The following is a 15,956-nucleotide window of genomic DNA, read 5'->3' on the forward strand; positions in this document are numbered from 1 at the left end:
ATTCATTTTATTGATTAATGAGATTGGTATTTACCAGACTTTACCTGACTTACTGAACGCGTTTTCCATAATGTTGAGAGTGTTGCCAAGCTCATGGATACTCTCAGTATTAATTCATTTTCTTTAAAGTGATTAATGCATTTTCATAAGGGTTTTGTACTCATTTTCATAAAAATACCTAACTTGCACTATCATCATTGAATGGTATCATAATGAATTCTATGATTAGATTGTGGCTTATGCGCCGTTGCAATAGTGAAGCCCTGCATCAGGCACCAAACGCACCCTCAAGGTCACCTGAAACACTTGAGGGGAAGCATTGCCTCCTACGCATGACCAACGTTCACACTGGCAACCCTGCAGCCCTCGTTTTCTCACCATTTGATATCCATTATCACATGTTGAACACTTTCGAGAGCATTATAATCAAACAGTTAATGATTATATCAAACATATGCATCTCTTACTTACAAAATGACAGCAAAAACTAATTACACCTATAAGGAAACTGGATTCATAGTATCTATTCTTCGTCACCAATCATCCCCAATACTCATTAATTAATTAATCCTCCCTTCTCTCTCTTGCTCCTTCCCTCTATTCCCTCAGGATCTTCGAGCACGTTGCCCTCTACTGCGACTACTTCAGAAATCTCATTCCCATCTCCTTCGTGCTGGGCTTCTACGTGAGTGTGGTGGTGCAGCGCTGGTGGGAGCAATACCTGTCCATTCCCTGGCCTGACTCCCTGGCGCTGCTGTGCACGGCCTACATCGGCGGCAGGGTGAGGAATACAAAGGAATACAAAAGAAGACAAACAGCAACAGGCCATAAAGTCCTTATTAGGCTGTTTGTTGAAACTAATTTCCTAACTACCAGTGATAGAGACAGGACAGCAAAGCAGAAGGCTCCTTCCCACCCACTCCTCCCTCCAGCCGAGGCTGGCAGGAAAAAAAAAAGGTGAAACCATGTGATATGGAAATACCACATGGAATTTTAGTAAAGAGTGAAAAGGAAATATATAATCTACGTCTGACTACTAGTGTTTGTGGGGGAAGGTGTTAAAGCTTGGTAAATGTAATGTTGTGTGTGCATTGTGTACGTGGATGCACAGTGTGTATGTCAAATGGGTGGTGCGGCAGCCTTGCCTGGCGCTATCTAGGGAGGCAGCAGTCTATCAGGCCCCAGCTCCGTTCAATCCATTGAAATAGCATACTTTCCCTTTAGGGACGCCGTACGCTGGTTTCCCTTTGCAACATTGATCCCTGGTACTTTAGTTCCTGATGATGATCAATAATTGACAAGGCCTTCTCCAAACACAAGAGGAGGAGGAGGAGGAGGAGGAGGAGGAGGAGGAGGAGGAGGAGGAGGAGGAGGAGGAGGAGGAGGAGTAAGATGCAATAGGGTAGAGTGAGGCAGGATGGTGGGAAAAGAAAATGGAGGAGTTGGAGAAGGTAGAGTAAGGCAGGATGGCAAGCCTTGGTAGCGAAAAGAGGAAAAAATGTAGGCAGAGAAATACAAAGAAATGCGAAAAAAAATCAGACACCAGAAGCCGCACTAATATATTCATAAGCACTTCTGCGCTACACCTCCACTGCTTTCCAAAGACTTTATTTCAAGGCACATGGGTTTTTTTAAATGTTTCTACTTTTCCAGTGACAGATTAACAAGATTTCTGCATTACTAATAAGCGAAACAGTCTTGAGAAGCTAGGTGATTAATCTCGTAGTCATTTAAAATAGTCGTGGGGAGGGAGCATCAAGTTTTTGAATACTGGGTTAACCCTTTTAGTGCTGGGGGTCATTTTTACATTACGTTTTGGGTGTGATTAGAAGACTTTATTTACATTGGGAAGGGTCTATGGAGGTCAGAAGATTAATGGCTAGAATCTTCACTATTTCAATTCCCCGCATAAGTTTCTGAAGCTGTATAAAATCACCAAATAGTAACCAGAAGGAATATGAAAACGCGCCGTGGTATTGAAGGGGTTAGGACTACTGAGGCCAGGAGAAGGAGAAGGAGGAGGAAGTAAGAAAAGGGTGAGGTAATCTGATATCGAGGAGGAAGAGTAAGAGGAGATTGTGAAGAAGAATAAGGTGAAATGAAAGCGAGGAAGAAGAGAAGAAGGAAACCAAACAACAACAGATCTTTCGGTTCCAGATAAGCTGTTTGATGACGAAATGAATAGAAAATTAAAAACAAAACTGGAATAGTTAGGACACAACGAAGAGGAAGCAGAAGAAGAAGAAGAAGAGAGTCGTACAACTTCCTCACTGCCTAATTCACACTCTTCGTCGGCAGGGTGAGAGGGAAAGGAGTATAAGGACCACAGTTTTGCGCTACGTCAACCTGTGCTGCGCCTTAACGTTCTCCACCATCTCGCCGCGGGTTGGCAAAAAATTCCCGAGTTACAAGGAACTGATGGAGGCAGGTGGGTGGTGGTGGTGGTGGTGTTAATAAATAGAATAAGATAAACGTAAGGAAAAAACATAGAAAGGAGAGAGAGAGAGAGAGAGAGAGAGAGAGAGAGAGAGAGAGAGAGAGAGAGAGAGAGAGAGAGAGAGAGAGAGAGAATGTATTTTTAACCAAGCGATCAATTTCATTTCAAGGACAAGATGATGAAAGAAAGAAAAATAAATAAAATATGGAGAGAGAGAGAGAGAGAGAGAGAGAGAGAGAGAGAGAGAGAGGGTATAGCGGAGAAAGACGGTAAGAAGAGAACTAAGGGGAGAAGATAGAGGAGAGGGTTTTGGTGCGAGGGAGAGATAGAGAAAGGAGAAGTAGGGGGAAAGGAGAACTGGGGAAGGGTGGTGTGACGCAGATGGAGAGAGAAAAAGACGAAGGGAGGCAAGTAAGTAATGCTGACAGGGAAGAGGGGAAAGGGGAGGAGAGAGGGAGGGAGACAGGTAAATAATGTGGGAAGGTAGAATATCAAAACCACCACCTTGACCCCAAAAAAGAGCGAGTAATTAGCTATTGACAGGTGTTGAGCCGCGAGCAGGTGTGGCTGAAAGGGTTGGTTGTGAGGAGAGAGAGAGAGAGAGAGAGAGAGAGAGAGAGAGAGAGAGAGAGAGAGAGAGAGAGAGAGAGAGAGAGAGAGAGAGAGAGAGAGAGAGATAGCATTTTTCTATCCCTTTAAATATGGTTCCATCTCGTCACAAACAGCCTCTCCCATCTTCTTCCTCACCACCTTACAACAAACACACATTTTTCCTTTCCCCTTCTCCTCTTTCCATCCTCCTCTCTCTCTCTCTCTCTCTCTCTCTCTCTCTCTCTCTCTCTCTCTCTCTCTCTCTCTCTCTGCCTTCCTGCTTTTTCACTCATGTTTCATCTGCCTTCCCTCCCTCCCATCCATATACCCTTCTTCCTGCTTTACAAAGGTCTCTGCTGTCCTTACCTTCACTTCTTCCTACCTCACAAACCTCTCCCCACCTCTCATTCTTATGCTTCCTAAATTCTTCCAATCCCCCTGCCTTACAACCCCTCTTCTCTTCCTCCCTCAGGCTATCTCACGCCGCGGGAGATGAAAGTGCTAGAGAATCAAAGAGGCAGGTCGTCCGCCGCCCTCAACACTCTGCCAATGATGTGGGCGTGCAAAGTGGTGGAGGGAGCGCGTTCATGTGGCTACGTGAGGGACGACCACGGCCTTCGATTACTGGTGGCGGAACTGATGGCCCTGCGGGACAAGGCAGGGATGTTGGTGCGCTGGACAGACATTAGTATACCGCTCGTGTATACCCAGGTGTGTGTGTGTGTGTGTGTGTGTGTGTGTGTGTGTGTATAATTCACCTCGGTCGCTTACTGGTCACCCAGCCAGTCTTCCTCATTACGGAGCGAGAGCTCATAGACCGATCTTCGGGTAGGACTGAGACCACAACACACTCCACACACCGGGAGAGCGAGGCCACAACCCCTCGAATTACATCCCGTACTATTTACTGCTAGGTGAACAGGGGCCACACATTAAGAGGCTTGCCCATTTGCCTTGCCGCTCCCGGGGCTCGAACCCGGCCCTCTCGATTGTGAGTCGAGCGTGCTAATCACTACACTACGCGGTGTGTGTGTGTGTGTGTGTGTGTGAGAGAGAGAGAGAGAGAGAGAGAGAGAGAGAGAGAGAAATGAGAAGAAGGCATTAAACGCACACCTGAGCTTATGACACATCTAAACCCGTCATTCCCACCACACCTGGCCACTTACTGCACTGCCCCCACCCTCTCTCTCTCTCTCTCTCTCTCTCTCTCTCTCTCTCTCTCTCTCTCTCTCTCTCTCTCTCTCCTTTGATTTTTCTTACTCGTTGGAGTTTCAAATTAATTTGTCACGCCATCACCTCCACAGAGACCTTCACCATCACCACCACCATTCTTCTTTACGCGAACACGTATAGTTTACTACCAGTAATGTGTAGCCTACGTAGTTTACGATGCGCAATACACATAATTTTTTTAATAGTAATAGCAGTGTGTAGTTTTATCAAGCATTCATGTTATATTCCTGTGTTCCAACATACGCATTCCCTCTCTCCTCCAGGTGGCCACAATGGCAGTATACTCGTTCTTCTCCTTTTCTGTACTGGGGCGTCAATTTCTGGACCCCGGGCAACACTACACCAACCGCACCATTGATTTCTTCGTACCAATATTCACGTTGCTGCAGTTCGTTTTTTACATGGGATGGCTCAAGGTTGCCGAATCTCTGGTGAACCCCTTTGGAGAGGACGACGACGACTTCGAGCTGGAGTGTATCCTGGAGCGGCATCTCAAGGTGGGCTGGGACGAGGAGATACTATGCGATGCAATGCAAGATTAGTTAATAGAAGTGTTTAGAGTACTCAAAGGATTCGGCATCATTAGTACCGATAATTGTTTAACGATTGGTTTATTAAATAATTTCATAATATTCTGGTCGCCTTGTTTGGATATTTGCCCTTCTCTTTTCCAGATGTCATACTTGCTTGGAGACGTCACGCCGAGCGACGATCCGCTAGCGGAGGACGACGAGGACGACTGCCGCTGGAAAGTGTGCCCCGGGGCCTTTGTTGCGCCTACGGAAGATCTGGCCTTCCTCACCCACTCGGGGCGGCGCAGGGAGGCCAGGCTGCGACGTAGCATGGAAGAGGAGGCCGCGGCGGCTGCGGCGGCGGCCGCTTCCTTCAGGAGAACCGAAAGTGATTTGGAGACAGCTATTTTGGCCCCTGAGTCCATGTGTAGCAAGGGAGGCGACTTCGTATGGGAAGAGGTGTGTGTGTGTGTGTGTGTGTGTGTGTGTGTGTAGATATGGATGAGTGCATGAGTGTGTATAGTATAGGTATATATGCATGGGCGTGTGTGAAAGGGTGGATGTGTACGTGTATATACATAACTTGCATACCGGATACAAAATATTTCTGGTATCTTCACGTACTACTTCACTTGCATACTATAGTAATTCGTGTGTATACGTACTGTGTGCGTGAGTTCAGTCTATAGTAATGTGCACAAATGTCTGTGTGTTGGCAGATGGATTTGAGCGGACCGGCAGACGCCACACGAACCCCTGGTACCACCACACCCACCAACACCACCCCACCACAGGCTACGCCCCCTTCCCTCGCAAACTCAGCCACCCCCTCCAGTCTCAACCCGCCTCCGGCCCAACCACCCCGACAGGCAGTAACCCCATGCTGTGTCCCAGCAGCGTGGCAGCGGCCCCCACCATCACCACCACCACGCCCACGCCACCATATTCCCCCAGAGGTGTGTATCCTCCCTCTCCCCACACCATTCTCTCCAGCTGCGTACAGCACAAGTGGATGAAAGACTACGGAAAAGTTTAATGGGATTTTTTTGTTGGAACAAAGTCAGAATGACCACCACTGCAGCTACTGATCGGGTGAAAGTAGTGTCATATAATCATTAGCAACCAGAGACAACAACATTCCATCAATAAAAGCAAGGATTATGATTTCACTGCGATACCGTATATCATTGGAATAGCTGAGGTTCTTATCTAACCTGTTTTTGAAAGACATTACTCTCACACTCGATGACACTGAACAGGAATAGATGCCAGACGTCAACGACCGGACTCAAAATCTCTGACTTCGTTTAGCTAACGGACGTCTTTTTCACTTATCAATAAAAGATATTGCATCTTCTTCTGTTCAATCTTCTGATTATAAAATAATCTGCTTTTCTGAACATTTTGAACCCTTGTATTCCGTCAAATCACCACGCGTCCTCCGTTTCGAAAGTTTAGCTACGTAATTTCGTAAATTTCCCTTTCAAATTTTTATTTCTCAGTCTAAGATTATAATTTTTTATCCTATCCTGTTTTCCTGTTTTTTTTTTTCTAATGATATAAGAATAAAAAATGTAAACACTAACTTATAATTATGGCTGTAAAAGTAGGTCTGACAATTAATTATCTCTCTCTCTCTCTCTCTCTCTCTCTCTCTCTCTCTCTCTCTCTCTCTCTCTCAGAGGAAGATGCGTCACGAGGCATTGAGTTAATCCACACCGCCACACCGGGTCATACCCAGATTGGCCACACCTCCCCAACCATCTACTCCCAAGCTGACCATCCTCTCCTTAGCCAAACCACCACACCATCCAGCCACACCAACACCGTCCCTTCCCACTATAGCATACAAGGTGACTCTCTCCCTGATCACAATAACAGAACCACCACCACCACCTCTCCGGGCCACACCACCACTTCTGATCACTCCCTCTCGGGCCACATGGCACAACACGGCGGCTCGAACATCTCGCACACCCCACACATATCTCACAGCCCCAGCAGAAGCGGCCTGACCCTCGACGGCATCATCAACCCAATGTACATAGTAAGTTTTATCACTCATGTTGTGTGATGTGTGATGTTTGTCTCTCCCCCGATACCATATGGCCGACCTTGTGTGCCGGTAACATCATTCAGTGAATTTTCCATTCAATTATTACAAACACCTGGCCACAAGCCTCGTTCCATTCAATAAGAAATTCCTTGAGAACTAATCATGAAATCAAGATTATAAGTATAGTCAAAGTACACATACTATATTTGTTTCTCTTTCTTTTGTTATGGGTGGAGGCCAGCTGGCCAGGAAAAGAAAAAAAAAAAGAGAGGGAAGGGAAGGGACGGGATAACCTGCAACACTGTCTTTAATAAAATGGCCATAACAAGAAATTCAAATAAAAATATGATCTATTAAGACAACTACTGAGAAAGAGCCTGGCAGACTAGCCCGTCACACTACCACGAGGCTCAGTAGGAGTTGTGTGGCCGAGGGTATGGTGTACCACGCCAGGATGGAGGTCGAGGGGGTGGGGTGAGGGGCTTTCATGGGCGACAAGGCAAGGGGAATGACCTCGAGTGCTCAGCGGGACATGTGACCCCTGGAGAGGCTATGACGTGTGTTGCACCAGGATGTCTACACACACACACACACACACACACACACATATTATACAGGTAGGTGTATTATATATATATATATATATATATATATATATATATATATATATATATATATATATATATATATATATATATATATATATATATATATATATTGTAAATGATAACCATTTCTGTCTCATTATTATTAAGTCTCTCTCTCTCTCTCTCTCTCTCTCTCTCTCTCAACAGGACTGAATGACTGGCGGTGCCATAGTGATGCTAAGAGATATCCTGAAGCACATCTTGAAAGTGTTTTTCTTCGTTCCAACGCTGGGCGCACTGGTATGTGTATGTCATCCACCTATGATCGCCTGTTGTTCTTGCGACACACTTTGCAAGTTGCACAAATAATCAATCTGTGTACACTGTTTCTTGTTCTGATCTGCTAAGACGTCATTCTAAAAGTCCTGTCTGTGTCACCGTGCATAATAATCGACTACCTAAGCATCCTAAATCAGAAGAGGACGACCATTGAAAGTCCCAGATAAAGGAATCGCAGCAGATCATCATGGTGTAAACCAAGCTTGGGCCAGAGTAGATACTTCATGGAGTACTTATCCTAAGATAAATGCATGAAAGATATGTAGGCTACGTAAGTAGCCTACATATCTTTCATTCAATTATACCTTGAGTTTGAAAACTTCATATCGTACTTGATTACTTGAAAATCAGCGATTATTTTCAAGCACGATCAAGTACTTACTTTGTTATCTTAAGTGGAATAACGTCGTTATGTATAAGAATAGATAAATCAATAAATAAACAAATTAATGGAAATAGATAAACAAAAACTCTATTAGGAAGCCGATATTTACTTTTTGGTCCATCCCTCGGCTGAAAACTTGTTGCATCATCATTCAGTGGCGAAAGTTACCCAACCTGACCTTTAGCTGTTAAATAAAACCAAGCATTAATACAGTACGTCCTCACTTTTTTTTTTTTCAGCCTAGGTAATAAGGTCAACTATCTAATTGTTATTTTTAAGGTGCTTCTTCCTCGTCATTATTCTCTAATGGAGTCGTGGTATGTTAAATAAAGTAAAAATTTGTACTTCTTTTTATTGTATCCTGCTTTTACATCACAATATAAAGGAAAGTTGCTGAAATCTGCTTTACTGGAGAAAAAGGTATACATATATATTAAAGTTCTTTCGTTCTTTCCGCCATTTCTCTTGTTGATTAAAATTAGTGTGTAGCTACGAGTCTCCTCAAGTTGTTATTATATAATATGCTCTTTGCTTCATCTTCTATAACTTCCATGCATGTTATACTTGAGTTCTATCCTTCCACTTCACTCGATGTCTACCCCTTGATCCTCTTTCATCAAATGGTTTCCCCCACGCTCTTTTAGTCGGTTATGCTGTAGTCTTCTCTTCTTACTACATGATCAAACCATTTTTATTCTTTTTCTATGTTCTTATAACTTTCGTAATGGATTCCACTCCACCACATCTCAGTTCTTCATTTCGCCAATGCTCTTTAAATGTGACACAACCATGCATCATCCACCACAGCATTCTCATCTCTGTCCTTCCCATGCTTCCTCTCTTCTGTTTTCATTAGCGCTTCTGATTCTACTCCATGTATCATTACCATTGATTCACGCATGTAGTATGTACTATTTTTACCTTTAGTCTTTTTGATATTCTCTTGTCACAAACCACTCCAAAAATTTCTCTTCACTTTCTCCATCCTGAATTATTCTTTCTTCAACATTTATTTCACATTCATCTTAGTCAGTCATATTTTCGACTGATCAAGAATATTTACACACATAATGATGATAATAATGATAATAATAATTATGATGATAAGCGCTATGACGTACATCCCGCGTCATACTGCGGCGATAGAAAAGCGATAGGTTCACGGAGCCGATGGACAATGAACCAGTGATAACGAACCATTAATGAACTGAAAGAAGGCTGCATCACCGACCACGCTGAGACGCTGAGACGTACACAGGTATATATGCCCCCACACCACCCCACCGCGACACGGCGATTCGCCACAGCAGGGTCCTATCTCAGTAACTGTCGATTCTAGGTATTTGTAATGAAGTACAACAAACATGTACGCGTCAACTACAGTTGAATATTTGTATTTGTAGTTACTTATAAGTTGTACCTAAGCAACGTACAATATGTACATACACGTACTTACACCAAAGATGCTCTGGGGTGGTGATGTGGGCCCTAATATGGGAACCACGTATAAATAAAATTGAATGCGCCACTAATGGGTGGAAGCTGAACAGCCCTTCCCATACTCTTCAAGTAAACCTACATGTGCTATAGGCCACAACATAAAAAAAAAAATAATAATAATAATTAATTAGTTAAATAAATAAATATATATAAATAGAATTGAGAGCTCGTAAATAAGATGTTTACAGGTGAATATTTCAATTGTTTTATTTCAAGAAAATCGCTTGCCACGTTATACATATTCTGTTGTTTTTAACATTAAATATCTCTTTTCTCTCTGATGATAGCAATATCTCCTTCCAATCACATGTCCTCTCACTGACGTGCGAGACCGTCAGCTGTGTGTGTGTGTGTGTGTGTGCTATTTTCTCAGGTTATTGACAATGAAATGTCAAGATCTTATTTTACTTTTTACTTGTCTTCTTTTTTTCCCCTTTCCTTTTTTTTAATGAGGACAGTAACGGTGAAATGTTCAAAATCGAGCAGTTTATTGTGTCAAAACATAGGATTATAAGGTCCTTGAGGTGGACCAAGTCCTTGGAGCAAGGTGCCGGGGCCTCCTATCCGCTGCTGCTTACGTAACGTACAATCGCATGGAGTCGATAGTGTTTTGTTCCGAGTTTTGTAAACACGACTTAATGACGTTTATTGCAGGTCGTCCGCACTACCCGTGCTGGAACCAATGAAGTGGCATCGCGACTTGCCGCCTGTAGGCTGTCACCAGTAGCGTTACTGTGCTTCCCTGTGGTCCTGGCATGTGCTGCAGTGCCATGTGTTGAGCCATGTACAGCGGCGGTGTCATGGAGGAACGGAGGGACTATGTGACTCTTTCCCTGCCGGCCGTACTATTGCCTCCTCCTGCTGCTGCTGCACCTTCCCGCTCCTGGAGGAGGGTGAGTGGACTAGTGCAGGGTTTCTCAGTGTGGGCCATATGACCCTCCTGGGGACCATGGAAAATTTTTAGGAGCTACAGCACAAGTTTAGAAAAATGCGGGATCACGGGGCCACAGAAATTTACAAAATTTGCATTGTTCATTTAAGCTTAATATTTTCATATTTGTTTTATGATGTTTTCTTGTCAGGTGTTCTACTACTTCATTTAGCGACTTTATAGTCTTTTTGCTGTAATCCTGGTAACATGCACCTCCCATGAGTTGGCAACATTGGATTTAGGGTTGCTATGTTTGTTCTTTTGGTAAAAATGCATAAGAAGTCCCCTCTCCCTTTCCCCACCCCCCTCCCCCCATCACCAACAAGGTTGGGGGCCTGTGGGGAATCGGGGGTTTTTGGGTGGGGGGAGCCAAAAGAGGCGATATATGGGGGTGGGTTGGAAAAATCTTAAGACAAAAACTGCCGTTTTCAAGGAAAAATTGAAAATTTTGAAAAATTCAAGAATAATTTTCACTGAAATTATCCCTTCCCAGTCCTACCAAGTTTGGGGGCCTGTGGGAAATCGGGGGTTTTAGGGGGGGGAGGTATATTTGAGTGATATATGGATTTTGAAAAATCAAGGGACATTTCCCCAAATGTTCGAAAATATCCCTAAATATAGGGAAGTTTTACATAAACCTCCCCCTTACAACACTAACTTAACCCTAGCATAAACCTAACCTAATGCAACCTAACCTAACCGGGGGCTGTGCCCCACCGAACCTCCCCCATATAACACTAACATAACCCTAACAAAAAATCTAACCTAACCTAACCTAACCTAACTAACCCCCTATAACACTAACCTAACCCTAACATAAACCTAACCTAACCTAACCGGGGGGGCTGCAGCCCCCGGAGCCCCCCTACAACACTAACCTAACCCTAACATAAACCTAACCTAACGTATCCTTGCTTTGGGGCAGCTTCCCTTCCCCCCCACCGGTTCTCTTATAGCTCCACACAATATGCCCTACCTCTACCAATACCCCTCTTCACAATACCTTAACGAAAGGATGAAGGTCCTGGCTGGTCCTCTTCTCGATTGTACACTGACTTGCATCGCAGGAGCGATGATTTCCCAGCAATCAAATTCGCAACCTTTCCGCTGTACTTGACAGCAAACTCCGGCAAGCCGAGATCACAGTCTCACAGACATGGCGGGTGCAGGGTAAGGACTGGGCACCTGTACACGTGTTACCCTCATCCTTCATCACGGATTGATACCTGCGCTGATATCTGCGCTCACGAACCAATGAAAAGCATTCATGTTTGAAAATTAATAGAAATACATGAATGAAAGTGTGAATTGAGGAAAAAGACGAAGATAAGTTGTCATCAAAGAGAAAGGTGGTGCATTATTTACATTTTTGTCTCATAACACATATGTTGATGACATGTCAATTCACATGTAATAGGAACTTGTTCCTGTCAAGGCAGAGGTACGTGACTGAGGTGTTGCGAGGCTCAGTTTCACCTGCGTACCACAGTGAACGGATCTGTTAGGGACTTAGATTCTGGCGGAGATGGGTGATTTTCAAGAAAGCAGTGTGACCTACGTAAGGTCGACCGCCTTCCGAAATCTTTATACATCACAAGTATACTATTATAACTTCTTCATAATGACTACTTTGAAGAGATTGGTAAGGGGGACCTCTTCTGCACATTAACCGTTCTTTTAATGATATTCTGTCCCATTTTGGTCTGTTTGTCCTTTAATTTTTCCTGAAAATAGACTGTATTAATCAGTACTTTTTTATATCAGTATATTTATTTTCATGCATAGTGTAGACCGGGGTGAATACGGGCCACTTTTTATATCTTTTATTTTAAAATCTGCACAAATCAGCCAAATCAATTGAAAATGTGTGTGAAGATACCTTACTATGTGATACATATTCCCTGAAAGAAAATAATAATTTTGATTATCATTATAGAAGTTATTAACATAAATAAGCGGCCTAAAGTTATTAAAATAAATAAGCGGCCTACTCTATGCCAAAGTCCTGGGGTGAATGGGGCCACGCTTTGGGGGTGAATTGAGTCATCCTTTGGGCCACTAAAGTTTTAATGTTTTTCAGTATCTCTTATGTATTTAACTTTTTCTTTTCACTTTCTCTCTCTCTCTCTCTCTCTCTCTCTCTCTCTCTCTCTCTCTCTCTCTCTCTCTCTCTCTCTCTCTCTCTCTCTCTCTAGTATATCTTTTTAAATTTTTTATAGTTCTTGTAGGCCACATCCACACCTCGAATCTGATAAGGTGTTGTGCCCACAAGCTTTATGGATCCACAAAACACATATTTCACATCAACAGAATCATCAACATCATCCCTTTTTGGCCTGTCATACATGTCATTTGGTTTTCTTTCCAAAAGCTTCTTTTTCAAGAACTCTTTGCCACATATAATCACACGCCCAATATATGCTTTTCCATAATCCACCCCATAGTATCCATTTTCTTCTATTTCTCCCTTTTTCTGTATTCCACTGTACTTCCGAGCATTAAACATTGCAACATCTTCAGTTTCTTCATCTTCGTCCGTGTCCTCTATACTGCTGATTGAAGAATGACTGCTGTTCAATAGCTCAGCATCTTCCTCCTCTGCTGAACTGGGCTCCTTTAGTGGAGTGCTGTTGCGGAATCTCTTCCTTGATGTCCTTTCTTCTGGCACTTTTCTAGTCTCTTCTTCAGACTCTTCCAGAAAGTCATCAACATCATCTTCCCCAGATGAAACTTCTTTCCTTTTTCTTGTGGTTCTGTTTCTATGTTTTTCTTCTGCTTTCTTCTTTTCAAGGATCATCTTTTCTTTCTCCTCGACTGCTGCTAAGAACTCATCGTGCGTTCTGACGCGACTATGGACATCTATTTTTCTTCTTGCCATTGTCTGCGTTGTACCACTAGTGGTTGGGTAGGGCTTTCTGAAAACATCTGCCATTATCTGCTCAAAAGAGGTTAAAGGGGAAATCATCTCTCTGGGAGGACTGACCTTTTTTGGAGTCACTGGTTTGTGGACTGGCTCTGAAGATGTCTGGACACTTTTGTATAATTTATACAGATCTGGATTGAATGTTTACTGGATAAACACTGCAGTCGGGTGGATACAAACCAGTCTTTTTAAAGGCCATTTTTACATTTGGAAGACTGAAACATTCATCCCAAACCTTGCCCACCAAATCTACGAATTCCCCTTTGGTAATTTTCCAAGCATAGTTTGCTGCTTGATATTTGGCAATAGTGGCATCCCACCTGGTCTTCAAAGGCTTAAAATAGCAAACATCAAGAGGTTGCAGTACATCAGTGGTGTAAGGAGGAAGTTTAATGATGGTTATAACTAAATTAAAAAAAAAACATTGGGAAGCTTTAATCTAGCAAAAACATAATGAAAGGGTGGTAGCCCAATACACCTCGGTATACGAAATACACCCGGGTGAATCGGGCCCGTCATTGAAGTGCCTATAGTACTGAAACTAAAAGGAATTTTTAATTTCTGATTAAAGCATACAAAAGAACAGAGAATTATCTATATGACCTGCAATTTTTATGAAAATTCAACAAAATCTAGTGTACTTTCAGGAGAAATTGAATAAAAGTTTTTTTTTTTTATACAAAAATTTTGCAACTTTGAAAAACATACTTTTTTTGGGGACGCTGTAGAAACCATAAGTTTTTGGTCAGGACCAAAAATTTTTTTAAGGTTGTGTAGATACTGAAGTGGGCTTTCAAGCCCAGTATTCACTGTTTTCAATTGTCAAAATTTTCATAAATTTTTAAGGAGTAGCCCAATTTACCCCAGCTGGCAGGGGGAACTAGTTCACCCCGGTCTACGCTACAAGTTAACATAAGGCAGCGCTAACGAATTGAGTCACACTGTTAGAACACGGTCGTGCATGTGATGGTACCTGTATTGAATTTCAAGTTCATTGTTCTAATCTAACAATAATCATTACTAAATTTACTTCCCAAGATGTTATAAGTTAGGAGGGGCCACAAGAACTCAAATTACCTTAGAGAGGGCCACTGCCAAAAAAAGGTTTAGAAACCGTGGACTAGTGTATCATATAAGAAAGGTATAGTGACACAGTTATAGCCAGGTTTATCTTGGTGGTATTTTGCATGTAGGATATATTGGTGCCTGAGGAGGGCAAAGCTCAGGTCAGGCCAGCCAGTCAGCACAGTGCCATATTGTGGTGTATCAGCATTCTTAGATGTAGTGGTAAATTGTTGAGATGTTACACCAAATGCTAATTCATGAAGTGTCGGGATCATACAGTATTGAGAGTGAGCCTTTGATCTTACCCTCCTGTCCCTGGTTCTCTATCCCCAACATATATATATATATATATATATATATATATATATATATATATATATATATATATATATATATATATATATATATATATACAGTGGTACTTCGACATACAATTTTAATTCGTTCCGTGACGATCGTTGTATATAAAAAAAATCATATATCAAATCAATTTTTCCCATAAAAATTAATGGAAATACAATTAATTCGTTCTGGTGATATGAATTTACCCCCAGCCCCCAAAAAAGGAAAAAATAACATGCTTTAAATACCAACCAAATATAGATATAATATAAGATAAATACAATGTTTATTGTATATATACAGTAAGGTCTCGGTTTACGTCAGAGTTACGTTCCTGAAACATGACGTAAGTTGATTTTGTACGTAACTCAAGTTTCCGTACATTTCAAAGCATATTATTGAGTTTTCAACCAATCATTGTTTATGGTCATTCAGGTAAGTTAAAGGTTATATTGTTATATTATTTACAACTACGTAGGAATATGAAACACAAGTTTGTTTTTGTTGTTGATTAGGGCCACGAATGCGAAATACTGCAGGTTGCCGAGAGGGGTGGACGCCTGAGGCCGCCAGGAGGGTGGGCTGGTCGAATGTTGTGACGCCCAGGGGGGACAGCTGGGAGCGTAGTGCAATGCGGTGGGAGTAGAAGTGTGGGCAATGGGGCAGGAAATGTAATAAGAAAGGGCAATAGGGATCAGCAGACAGGCGCAGATGGTGCAAGTGAGCTGCGAGTGTCGTGTGGCCCAGGCGAAGGCTCCGGAGTTGTTAATGTTGTGATGGGTGTGCGAGCCCTCAAGGTCGTCAACCTCCCCGTTGTCATGGTAATGGGCTTCCCATTTTCTTTTTCCCTCCCTCACACACAGCTGCTGCCTCCCTTCTCATGTCTTTTAATTATATCCTCTTTTTCTTGTAGCATAATGGTTTTCCTTTTCTTAGCATCACTGCTGTCACTAAGAAGTTTTCTCTTTGGTGCCATTGAGCAAGATACTAAGAACTTGAGTCAGTAAACGCAGAAGTAGGATAACACTCTTGCCAGGGGCGATGGTGTGGTGGAA

At 42.7% G+C, this 15,956-nt stretch overlaps 2 protein-coding genes across 5 annotated transcripts in view; both read left to right on the forward strand.

The window, feature by feature from the left end:
* The window catches only part of LOC123511211 (bestrophin-2-like), a 9,565-nt gene extending 1,081 nt beyond the window's left edge, over positions 1–8,484 (forward strand). For both annotated transcript variants that reach the window (XM_045266894.1, XM_045266893.1), the window contains 8 exons: positions 610–781; positions 2,299–2,428; positions 3,501–3,739; positions 4,525–4,758; positions 4,936–5,232; positions 5,493–5,729; positions 6,456–6,820; positions 7,624–8,484. In XM_045266894.1, the coding sequence (XP_045122829.1) occupies positions 610–781; positions 2,299–2,428; positions 3,501–3,739; positions 4,525–4,758; positions 4,936–5,232; positions 5,493–5,729; positions 6,456–6,485 (1,339 nt within the window). In that variant the 3' untranslated portion in view covers positions 6,486–6,820; positions 7,624–8,484. The remainder of the gene's footprint in view (positions 1–609; positions 782–2,298; positions 2,429–3,500; positions 3,740–4,524; positions 4,759–4,935; positions 5,233–5,492; positions 5,730–6,455; positions 6,821–7,623) is intronic.
* A 1,747-nt stretch (positions 8,485–10,231) lies between these two features.
* The window catches only part of LOC123511212 (endoplasmic reticulum mannosyl-oligosaccharide 1,2-alpha-mannosidase-like), a 70,151-nt gene continuing 64,426 nt past the window's right edge, over positions 10,232–15,956 (forward strand). For 2 of the 3 annotated variants that reach the window (XR_006676707.1, XM_045266895.1), the window contains exon 1: positions 10,234–10,533. Coding sequence is in view for 2 of the 3 variants with exons in the window: in XM_045266895.1 (XP_045122830.1) it covers positions 10,423–10,533 (111 nt within the window). In the remaining variant the exon portion in view is untranslated. Of the gene's footprint in view, positions 10,534–15,956 lie in introns of all 3 variants that reach the window. The other variant, XM_045266896.1, reaches the window with a different exon arrangement.

This window comes from Portunus trituberculatus, chromosome 31, assembly GCF_017591435.1.
Source record: "Portunus trituberculatus isolate SZX2019 chromosome 31, ASM1759143v1, whole genome shotgun sequence".
Taxonomy (NCBI): domain Eukaryota; kingdom Metazoa; phylum Arthropoda; class Malacostraca; order Decapoda; family Portunidae; genus Portunus; species Portunus trituberculatus.